Here is a 12760-nt window from a genome sequence, read left to right as displayed (position 1 = left end):
CTATTATTTGACCTACTGACCTAGTTTTTGAAGGCACGTGACTCAGTTTCAAACTTGACCTAGATATCATCAAGTTTAACATTCTGACCAATTTTCATGTAGATCTCATGAAATATATGGCCTTTAGAGAGGTCACAAGGTTTTTCTACTTTTAGACCTACTGACCTAGTTTTTAACCGCACATGACCCAGTTTCGAACTTGACCTAGATATCATCAAGATGAACATTCAGACAAACTTTCATACAGATCCAATGAAAAATATGGCTTTTAGAGAGGTCACAAGGTTTTTCTATTTTTTGACCTACTGACCTAGTTTTTGATGGCACGTGACCCAGTTTCGAACTTGACCTAGATATCATCAAGGTGAACATTCTGACCAATTTTCATGAAGATCTCATGAAATATATGGCCTATAGAGAGGTCACAAGGTTTTTCTATATTTAGACCTACTGACCTAGTTTTTGATGGCATGTGACCCAGTTTCGAACTTGACCTAGAAATCATCAAGGTGAACATTCTGACCAACTTTCATAAAGATCCCATGAAAAATGTGACCTCTAGAGTGGTCACAAGCAAAAGTTTACGGACGGACGGACGCACGGACGACGGACGCCACGCGATCACAATAGCTCACCTTGTCACTTTGTGACAGGTGAGCTAAAAAAGGTTACTTCCCTTTGGCTCTAAGCCAATCAGAATGAGATATAGTGAAAATACATCAAAATTAACCTTAAATTCTAGGTAAAAGGGGACACAATTCAAGAAAAATTAGTGTCAGAGTTATGCACCTTGTGTCACATGATGTGGGTGATGAGGTGGAACATCTATTTTAAGTCTGAATCAAATCCATTCAGTAGTAACTGAGATATGGTGAAAATACATCAATATTAACCTTAAATTCTAAGTAAAAAGGGGCATAATTCATGAAAAATTGGTGTCAGAGTTATGCACTTTGTGTCACATGATGTGGGTGATGAGGTGGAACATCTATTTTAAGTTTGCATCAAATTCATTTTGTAATAACTGAGATATAGTGAAAATACATCAAAATCAACCTTAAATTTAAAGTAAAAGGGGACATAATTCATAAACAAGAGCACTGCCTTGCGGGTGCTGACGCTCATCTGATTTTCTTTTGTATCATAGAAATATTGTCCTACCCATGATTTTCTAAGTCTAAAAAGGGCCATCATTCTTGCAAAAAGCAGGACAGAGTTATGTTGCTTGATGTACAGTGTCCACTTATAATGGTGAAAAACTGTTGCAAGTTTTAAAGCAATAGCTTTGATAGTTTATGAGAAAAGTTGACTTAAACATAATATTCAACCAAGAAAATGATTTTTCTAAGTCCAAAAGGGGCAATAATTATTGCAAAAAGCAGGATGGATTTATGTTGCTTGCTGTACAGGGTCAGCTTATGATGGTGAACAAGAGTTGCAAGTTTTAAAGCAATAGCTTCGATAGTTTAAGAGAAAAAGATGACCTAAACATAAAACTTAACCAAGAAATCTGGTATTTTCTAAGTCCAAAAGGGGCCATAAATCTTGCAAAAAGCAGGATGGAGTTATGTTTCTTGCTGTACAGGGTCAGCTTATGATGGTGAACAAGAGTTGCAAGTTTTAAAGCAATAGCTATGATAGTTTAGGATAAAACCTGACCTAAACATAAAACTTAACCAAAAAAACTGATTTTCTAAGTCCAAAAGGGGCAATAATTCTTGCAAAAAGCAAGATGGAGTTATGTTTCTTGATGTACAGGGTCTGCTTATGATTGTGAACAAGTATTCCAAGTTTCAAAGCAATAGCTTTGATAGTTTAGGAGAAAAGTTGACCTAAACATAAAACTTAACCAAGAAATCTGATATTTTCTAAGTACAAAAGGGGCCATAAATCTTGCAAAAAGCAAGATGGAGTTATGTTTCTTGCTATACAGGGTCAGCTTATGATGTTGAACAAGTATTCCAAGTTTCAAAGCAATAGCTTTGATAGTTTAGGAGAAAGGCTGACCTAAACATAAAACTTAACCAGGCAACGCCGACGCCGACAACCGCTCAAGTGATGACAATAACTCATCATTTTTTTTTCAAAAAATCAGATGAGCTAAAAATTATGTCACAGTTAAGCACTTTATGTCACATGATCTGGGTGATGAGGGGGAACAACTATTTTAAGTTTGAGTCAAATTCATTTAGTAACTAGAAAATGCTTTTGTAAAAAAGCGCATGTCTCCCCCAATGCAAAGTCCTATAGGCAAGAAGTCAATAGGGGTCAGGAGCAAAAGTCAAAGAGACACTGATGGTTGGCTGCAATAGGGATCATCTACTTGGCATGTCCAATCATCCCGCTAAATTTCAACACTCTTGGCCTAGTGGTTCTCAAGTCACTGTTCAGGCTTCTGTGACCTTGACCTTTGATCAAGTGACCTCAAAATAAATAGGGGTCATCTACTCTGCAAGTCCAATCATCCTATTAAGTTTCAACATTGTAGGTCAAGTGGTTCTCAAGTTATTTCCAAAAAATGATTTTACATGAACAGGCCACTGTGGCCTTGACCTTTAATAGACTGACCCCAAAATCAATAGGGGTCATCTACTCTGCATGTTCAATCATCCTATGAAGTTTCAACATTCTGGGTCAAGTAGTTCTCAAGTTATTGATCGGAACTGGTTATCAATGTTCAGGCTCCTGTGACCTTGACCTTTAACGGAGTGACCCCAAAAACAATAGGGGTCATTTACTCTGCATGAACAATCATCATATGAAGTTTCAACTTTCTGGGTCAAGAGGTTCTCAAGTTATTGATTGGAAATGGTTTTCCATGTTCAGGCCCCTGTGGCCTTGACCTTTAACAGAGTTATACTTAAATCATTAGGGGTCATCTACTCTGTATGACCAATCATCCTATGAAATTTCATCATTCTGGGTCAAGTGGTTCTCAAGTTACTGACCGGAAATGGTTTTCAATGTTCAGGCCCCTGTGACCTTGACCTTTCACAGAGTGACCCCAAAATCGTTAGGGATCATCTACTCTGCATGACCAATCATCCTATTAAGTTTCAACATTCTGGGTCAAGTGGTTCTCAAGTTACTGACCGGAAATGGTTTTCAATGTTCAGGCCCCTGTGACCTTGACCTTTAATGGAGTGACCCCAAAATCGATAGGGGTCATCTACTTTGCATGTACAATCATCCTATGAAGTTTCAACAATCTGGGTCAAGTGGTTCTCTAGTTATTGATCGGAAATGGTTTTCCATGTTCAGGCCCCTGTGACCTTGACCTTTGACAGAGTGACCCCAAAATCAATAGGGGTCATCTACTCTTCATGACCAATCATCCTATGAAGTTTCAACATTCTGGGTCAAGTGGTTCTCAAGTTACTGACCTGAAATGGTTTTCAATGTTCGGGCCCCTGTGACCTTGACCTTTAATAAAGTGACCCCAAAATCGATAGGGGTCATCTACTTTGCATGTACAATCATCCTATGAAGTTTCATTATTCTGGGTCAAGTGGTTCTCTAGTTATTGATCGGAAATGGTTTTCCACGTTCAGGCCCCTGTGACCTTGACCTTTGACAGAGTGACCCCAAAATCAATAGGGGTCATCTACTCTTCATGACCAATCATCCTATGAAGTTTCAACATTCTGGGTCAAGTGGTTCTCAAGTTACTGACCTGAAATGGTTTTCAATGTTCGGGCCCCTGTGACCTTGACCTTTAATAAAGTGACCCCAAAATCGATAGGGGTCATCTACTTTGCATGTACAATCATCCTATGAAGTTTCAACATTCTGGGTCAAGTGGTTCTCTAGTTATTGATCGGAAATGGTTTTCCATGTTCAGGCCCCTGTGACCTTGACCTTTGACAGAGTGACCCCAAAATCAATAGGGGTCATCTACTCTTCATGATCAATCATCCTATGAAGTTTCAACATTCTGGGTCAAGTGGTTCTCAAGTTACTGACCGGAAATGGTTTTCAATGTTCGGGCCCCTGTGACCTTGACCTTTAATAAAGTGACCCCAAAATCAATAGGGGTCATCTACTCTGCATGTCCAATCTTCCTATGAAGTTTCATTATTCTGGGTCAAGTGGTTCTCAAGTTATTGATCGGAAATGGTTTTCCATGTTCAGGCCCCTGTGACCTTGACCTTTGACAGAGTGACCCCAAAATCAATAGGGGTCATCTACTCTTCATGACCAATCATCCTATGAAGTTTCAACATTCTGGGTCAAGTGGTTCTCAAGTTACTGACCTGAAATGGTTTTCAATGTTCGGGCCCCTGTGACCTTGACCTTTAATAAAGTGACCCCAAAATCGATAGGGGTCATCTACTTTGCATGTACAATCATCCTATGAAGTTTCAACATTCTGGGTCAAGTGGTTCTCTAGTTATTGATCGGAAATGGTTTTCCATGTTCAGGCCCCTGTGACCTTGACCTTTGACAGAGTGACCCCAAAATCAATAGGGGTCATCTACTCTTCATGATCAATCATCCTATGAAGTTTCAACATTCTGGGTCAAGTGGTTCTCAAGTTACTGACCGGAAATGGTTTTCAATGTTCGGGCCCCTGTGACCTTGACCTTTAATAAAGTGACCCCAAAATCGATAGGGGTCATCTACTTTGCATGTACAATCATCCTATGAAGTTTCATTATTCTGGGTCAAGTGGTTCTCTAGTTATTGATCGGAAATGGTTTTCCATGTTCAGGCCCCTGTGACCTTGACCTTTGACAGAGTGACCCCAAAATCAATAGGGGTCATCTACTCTTCATGACCAATCATCCTATGAAGTTTCAACATTCTGGGTCAAGTGGTTCTCAAATTACTGACCGGAAATGGTTTTCAATGTTCGGGCCCCTGTGACCTTGACCTTTAATAAAGTGACCCCAAAATCGATAGGGGTCATCTACTTTGCATGTACAATCATCCTATGAAGTTTCAACATTCTGGGTCAAGTGGTTCTCTAGTTATTGATCGGAAATGGTTTTCCATGTTCAGGCCCCTGTGACCTTGACCTTTGACAGAGTGACCCCAAAATCAATAGGGGTCATCTACTCTTCATGATCAATCATCCTATGAAGTTTCAACATTCTGGGTCAAGTGGTTCTCAAGTTACTGACCGGAAATGGTTTTCAATGTTCGGGCCCCTGTGACCTTGACCTTTAATGGAGTGACCCCAAAAACAATAGGGGTCGTCTACTCCAGCAGCCCTACAACCCTATTAAGTTTGAAGGTTCTAGATCAAATGGTTCTCCAGTTATTGCTCGGAAATGAAGTGTGACGTACGGACGGACGGACGGACAGACGGACGGACGGACAGGGCAAAAACAATATGTCTCCTGGGGGAGACATAATAGCTGAGATACAGTGAAAATACAACAAAATTAACCTTAAATTCTAAGTAAAAGGGGACATATTTCATGAAAACTTGGTGTCAGAGTTATGCACCTTGTGTCACATGATGTGGGCACATGATGTAGGTGATGAAGTGGAACATCTATTTTAAGTTTGAATCAAATCCATTCAGTAGTAACTGAGATATAGTGAAAATACATTGAAATCAACCTTAAATTCTAAGTAAAAAGGGGCATAATTCATAAAAAATTGATGTCAGAGTTATGCACCTTGTGTCACATGATGTGGGTGATGAGGTGGAACATCTATTTTAAGTTTGAATCAAATCCATTCAGTAATAACTGAGATATAGTGAAAATACAAAAAAATTAACCTTAAATTCTAAGTAAAAGGGGACATAGTTCATGAAAACTTGGTGTCAAGAGTTATGCACCTTGTGTCAAATGATGTGGGTGATAAGGTGGAACATGTATTTTAAGTTTGAATCAAATCCATTTGGTAATAACTGAGATAATAGATTTCGGGACACGACGGGACGGGACGCGACGCGACATGACAAAACTGACTCCTATATACCCCCCTCAAACATGTTTGGTGGGGGTATAATTCAGTACAAGAGCACAATCGGAGAACTAATTTATTTATTTTGTTGGGTTTAACGTCGCACCGACACAATTTAGGTCATATGGCGACTTTCCAGCTTTAATGGTGGAGGAAGACCCCAGGTGCCCCTCCGTGCACAATTTCATCACAAGCGGGCACCTGGGTAGAACCACCGACCTTCTGCAAGCCAGCTGGATGGCTTCCTCACGTGAAGAATTCTACGCCCCAAATGAGGTTTCGAACCCACATCGATGAGGGGCAAATGGTTTGAAGTCAACGACTCTAACCACTCGGCCACGGAGGCCCCAGAGAACTAAAGTAAGCTTAGAAGTGCCACTGTTCATTAAAAGCATGTCATTGCTATTTAATGTAGTTAAATGTTTTTCTGTGTTTTTTTTTTGTTTGGGGTTTAATGCTGTTTTTCAACAGTATTTCAGTCATATAACAACCGGCAGTTAACCTAACCAGTGTTCCTGGATTCTGTACCAGAACAAACCTGTTCTCAGCAAGTAACCGCCACCTTCCCCACATGAAAAATAACCAGTATTTGTGCAAATTTCCAGTTTTTGGCACGAGTAAAAAAACTGTCATAAACAATTCTGTTAGAATTTAGCGTTTATGGTGAATTTTCCAGGTTTTGATGTTGGAGGAAGACCACAACTGCCCCTCCAGGCATTGTTTCATGCATATATGTGGGCATCTGGGTAGAACTACCGACCTTTGGCAAGTTTGCTCACATGAAGAATTCTACACCCAAAGCAAGATTTTGTTTGTTTTGGGCTTAACACGGTTTTTCAACAACCCACATCAGAGACGTACAAGTGATTCAAGTCGGCTATCTTAACCCTCTATCACTGAGGCCCTATGTTACATTATAAATAATGAAATGAGCTGCACCATGAGAAAACCAACATAATGCACTTGTGACCAGCATGCTGTTCACTAACAGTTTCTCTAATTCCAATAGGCTTTTAAAGCGAACAGCATGGATCCTGACCAGACTGCGCGGATGCGCAGACTGGTCTGGATCCATGCTGGTCGCAAGCGCACTATCTTGGTTTTCTCATTGTGCCGTTCAAATAATGAAATACAATGGCTATAATACCATCAATGGGTTCTGGTTCTTTCTCTGTAGTTTCCTGAGGAATGCCAGAGTATTCCGGTGGAGGTACCTTCATACCAAATGCACTTCCTAACATCAACTGTATGGCTGCCACAGAAGCAGCTGCTGAACTGGATGGCTCTGGAAGATAAAACAAAGCAATAATCATAGCAAAACTTTTGGATACAATTCTTGTCAGTGACATGTTACATAGGAGTTCATGATTTATAAATCAATGCTTTACAGTAAATCTTCAGACAAATAAACATCAATGCACTCAAAAATTGTGTGTGTTGGTGGGGGAAGAAGGACAAGTTGCCAGGTAAATCATGATAACAGTTCAGGCCATATGGAAAATTAAAATGAAGACCCCTTGTACCCTCCAGGTAAAAGTATCCAAATTCAAGCATGGGCAGGCATTACCATTTTCCACAAGCTGACTGACCCTCACATACACAGAGACTCCTTGTGCACAGCAGTAAGTATTGAACTGCAGTAAACAGCACTTACTCTTTGATCCACCTAAATTGTGACCTGATTAATAACCGTTTTTTTTTCATGCATCTCAGCTCCACTTTGTAAGATCTAAATATAAACTACACAACATTAAATAGCTCTCCAAGGGTGGTAACAGGATCCTTTACTATTTTAAACATTTTGTAAAATTCTTGAATAAAATCAACTAGATGCCCATGGGCAACATGTCGAGCCCGCTAGCTGTAAATATCTTTAATAAAATCAACTAGATGCCCACGGGCAACATGTGGAGCCCGCTAGCTGTAAATATCTTTAATAAAATAAACTAGATGCCCACGGGCAACATGTCAAGCCCGCCAGCTGTCCAAAGGACTACATTTATGATGCTATTTGGTTGTGACATAACTGATTGCGGCAAACATTTCTGCCATGTTATTAAGAACATCTCCATCCATGGCTAAGTTACAGCCCAGACAAGAGAAACTGCATCAACTTTTGACCTTTGACCTCTAAGTATGACCTTGACCTTTAAGCTATCAATATCCTTGTTGCACACGACACATCACCTTATCGAGGCAAACATTTGTGCCGAAGTATTTAAGAATCTCTCAATCCATGGCTGAGTTACAGCCCGGACAAGCAAAACAGCACAGAGTATGACCTTGACCTTTAAGCTACCAATGTGGTTCTTGCACGCGACAGACCGTGTCATTGAGGCAAACATATGTGCCAAGTTATTTAAGAATCCTTTGATCCATGGATAAGTTACAGTCCTGACAAACTCGGACGGACGGACACAGGCACGCACATACACCAAACCGCCATTGTGACAACTATGTTGAGCTTACTACCAGTGGGCTCAACAACAAGAGCTGTCACAGGAATCAAATCCAGTTATCAATAACTGAGATAAAGAGAAAATGCATCAAAATTAACCTTAAATTCTAAGTAAAAGGGGGCATAATTCATTAAAAATTGGTGCCAGAGTTATGCACCTTGTGTCATATGATGTGGGTGATGATGTGGAACAATTATTTTAAGTTTGAATCAAATCCATTTAGATATAACTGAGATAGAGTGAAAGTGCACCAACACTTTAACCTGAAATTTCAAGTAAAAAGGGGGCATATTGCATAAAATATTGGTGCCAGAGTTATGCACCTGTGTCATTTGATGTGGGTGAAGATGTGGTCAACTATTTTAAATTTGAATCAAATCTATATAGTAATAACTGAGATAGAGTAAAAGTGCACCAAAACTTAACTTGAAATTCTAAGTAACAAGAGTGCCAGAATGTCACAATATAAGCCCGTCACAGCAAATTTCTTTACATTAGCACCTGTATTTGCAAATGGAATTTTAATTTTGTGGTTGTTTACTATGGTTTTTTTAGTAATTATTGTAATTCTTTTGTTTTTCTAAGTCCACGAAAAAATCCTTACCAGGTAGAGATACCTTAAAATACACCTAAAATTTGAAAGTAACATCTATGTTGTACCACAGAAAAGTGGTCTTGGTTTTTCCCTATGGTCGATTATAAAAAAGTTACAATGTAAGTTATTTATAGTAACAACTAAGGGAAGTTCATCAAAAAAAAAAAAAAAAAAAAAAATAATAATAAAAAAAATGTGATAGGTCAAAATACACCTCAGAATTGAATGTAACATGCATGTTGTACTACAGAAAAGTGGTCTCAATTTTTCCCTACGAATAGTAATGAAAAATTTACAATATAAGCTATTTATAGTTACAACAAAAGGAAGTAATTCTAAAGAATGAACCTGCGCATGACACTCCAGCTCATGATGGTGTAAAATTGTGCCAAGTTACATCAAAATCCCTCCATGCATGAAGAAGAAATGCTCCGGACAAAGTCATTCTTGTATCTGACCTTTGGCCTCTAAATGTGACCTTGACCTAAGACCTAAGGACCTGGTTCTTGCCCATGACACTCCGTCTCGTGGTGGTGAACATTTGTGCCAAGTTATATCAAAATCCCTCCATGCATGAAGAAGAAATTCTCCGGACAAAGTTTTCATTCTTGTATCCTTTGACCTCTAAGTGTGACCTTGATCTTAGACCTAGGGACCTGGTTCTTGCGCAAGACACTCCGTCTCATGATGGTGAACAATTGTGCCAAGCTACATCAAAATCCTTCCGTGCATGAAGAAGATATGCTCCAGACAAAGCTATTCTTGAATTTGACCTTTGACCTCTAAGTGTGACCTTGACCTTAGTCCTAGGGACCTGGTTCTTGCGCAGGACACGCCGTCTCAGGGGCGTTCCCATAATAAGTCCGGTTTTTCAAACGGGCGTATAAAAAGGGGCGATAATTCATGAAGTATCGGTGTGAGAGTTATGGCCTTTATGCCAGATGATGAGGAATAAGTATTTTAAGTTTAAAGCAAATCCATCAAGTCTGAGAAAACAAAAGGGCCATGATGGCCCTATATCGCTCACCTGAGTAGTTGTTTGCCTGAACAAATTTCCTAGCTGAAGCTTTACAAATGGCAAACTGATGCTAAAATATTAGAAAGTAGGTCAGTAGGTCACATTCATGGTAATTTCAAGGCTGTATCTCAAAAAAGAAGAAAGCAGGTCAAGGTTACAGTAAGGTGACACGTAATCACTTGGATACAACAGGTAAATATAATTAAACAGTCCAGGAAATATGATCTTATAATTTCTGAAGTATTTTTTCTTATTTAACTCATATAAAAAGCGACCACCAGGGCAGGGCCTCTTTTCACCCCAGCGGCATAATTTGAAAATCCTGTTAGAGGTCCACTAGGCAATGATACATACCAAATATCAATGGTATAGGCCTTGAACTTTCAGACAAGAAGATTTTTTCCCCCCCTATATAAGTCTATGTTAAACTTGGGACCCCCAGGGTAGGGCATCTTTTCACCCCAAGGTAATAATTTGAACAATTTTGGTAGAGAACTGCAAGAAAATGCAACACATCAAATATCAAAAGCCTAGGCCTTGCAGTTTCAGACAAGAAGATTTTTTAAGTTTTCTCCTACATAAGTCTATGTAAAACTTGGGACCCCCAATGCAGGGTCTCTTTTCACCCCAGGAGCACAATTTGAACAATGTTCATAGAGGACCACAAGGCAATGCTACATACAAAATATGGGGCCTCCGTGGCCGAGTGGTTAAGGTCACTGATTTGAAATCACTTGCCCCTCATCGATGTGTGTCCAAGCCTCACTTGGGGCGTAGAATTCTTCATGTGAGGAAGCCATCCAGCTGGCTTACGGAAGGTCGGTGGTTCTACTCAGGTGCCCGCTCGTGATGAAATAATGCAAGAAGGGGCACCTGGCGTCTTCCTCCACCATCAAAGCTGGAAAGTCGCCATATGACCTATAATTGTGTCGGTGCGACGTTAAACCCAACAAAATAAATAAATAAAACATACAAAATATCAAAGGCCTAGGTCTTGTAGTTCCAGACAAAAAGATTTTTAAAGTTTTTTCCTGTACAAGTCTTTGTAAAACTTAAGGACCCCTGATGTGGGGTGTCTTCTCACCCCAGGGTAATAATTTGAACAATTTTGGTAGAGGACCACAAGGCAATACTACATACCAAATATCAAAGGTCTAGGTCTTATAGTTTTAGACAAGATTTTTAAAGTTTTTTCCTATATAAGTCTATGTAAAACTTGTGACCCCGGGGTAGGGCCTCTTTTCAACCCAGAGACACAATTTGAACAATCTTGATAGAGAACCATAAGATGATGTCACATGCCAAATATCAAGGCTCTACGTGTTGCGATTTTGGACAAGAAGATCTTTAAAGTTTTTCCTTTCGGTTGCCGTGGCAACCAGGATTCTGCATGGAATTAAATTCTTTGAACAAATTTGAAAGGGGACCATCCAAGGATCATTCCTGTGACGTTTGGTGAAATTCTGCCCAGTAGTTTTCAAGGAGAAGATATTTTTAGAAAATGTTGACGGACACAAAACATACGACGGACGACGGACATTGAACAGTCACAAAAGCTCACCAGGTGAGCTAAAAAGAGAAAGTGTAATAAAACTTGAACCAAGGTGGGGACGCGGAAAGACGCCAACGCCAGGGTGAATAGGATAGCTCTCCATATACTTCGTATAGTCGAGTTAAAAGTTGTAAATTATGCTTTCCCATTTAAAAATTGGGCAAACTCAAAATTTGAAAATGATTTTTCTGTTATTTCATAGAAATGTTACTTTTATGCTAAGAATTCCTAAAAGTTTTACTACACTGCTAATAAAGTCACAAGTGATTATTTCTTTGTAATGTGCATTATACACTGAACTCTGACCAATTCAAGGGCCACAACTCCACAGATACTGGTCCGAAATGACTGCTTATCAAATTTGACCTAGACTTCACAGTACCACATATTCTGTGTAAGTATGACTCACATCAAAGAAAAAATACCCTGGTTTTCAAGTGGATTAAGTCAATTTTTGCTATTTTGACCAATTCCAGGGCAACACTTATAAAGATAGAAGTCCGAACTGGCTGGTTGTCAAAGCTGCCTGGACACTGGCAATTTTGGCCGTCATGATCCAGCTGATTAGTTAACAAACTTCCACTAGATTTTATAGTAATATATTTGCATTTATGAGTGTAGTTCACATAAAAGAAAATATACTTAGTGTTTGAGTAAACAATGTCAATTTGGGCAATCTTGACTAATTTAAGGGCCATAACCCTGAAGATACTAGTCACACTTTCTGTTGATTACTTCAACATTTTTCAATTCAAGTTTAAAAGTTTATAAAACAGACGATCAACATTTCTGACCATGCACTGGAATACTCGGCAACTTGAGTGATAACTATTCACATCCTGTATTAATTAAGACCTTTTTCAAACAGTGTAAATCCTAATTTTCCTGCATTTTCAAACAAAATTTAACTAACATATCCCAGTGTCAACTGACACATTTGGTGACAAAATATTAACATCTTGAAATGGCTTAAGTTCACAGAAAAGGTGACATTCAGCATTAGTCCTTTGATGTTGGATGAAAGGAAGCTCTGTCTCACAGTTAAATGTTGTGATGTATATGATGTAATTTGACCTGTTTCTACTCCATTTGTACAATATGCATATTTGGCTAATATAATGGACTGAGATGATTTTTATGATGCAGCTGAAGTGCTGTGAGCTTGGTTTCTTTTTCTTTGCAGTCTGAGAAGTGACCTGTACTCACCAAAGTTTTGA

At 39.2% G+C, this 12760-nt stretch overlaps 1 protein-coding gene across 3 annotated transcripts in view; it reads right to left on the bottom strand.

The window, feature by feature from the left end:
* Window positions 1-12760, bottom strand: part of LOC123538071 (uncharacterized) — a 62901-nt gene that overhangs the window by 45384 nt on the left and 4757 nt on the right. For all 3 annotated transcript variants that reach the window (XM_053530294.1, XM_053530295.1, XM_053530296.1), the window contains exon 2: window positions 7067-7204. In XM_053530294.1, coding sequence (XP_053386269.1) covers window positions 7067-7204 — 138 coding nt within the window. The remainder of the gene's footprint in view (window positions 1-7066; window positions 7205-12760) is intronic.

Source organism: Mercenaria mercenaria, chromosome 18 (genome assembly GCF_021730395.1).
Source record: "Mercenaria mercenaria strain notata chromosome 18, MADL_Memer_1, whole genome shotgun sequence".
Lineage (NCBI taxonomy): Eukaryota > Metazoa > Mollusca > Bivalvia > Venerida > Veneridae > Mercenaria > Mercenaria mercenaria.
Note: the sequence above shows the minus strand (reverse complement) of the source record. Positions and strands in the feature narration are given on the sequence as shown.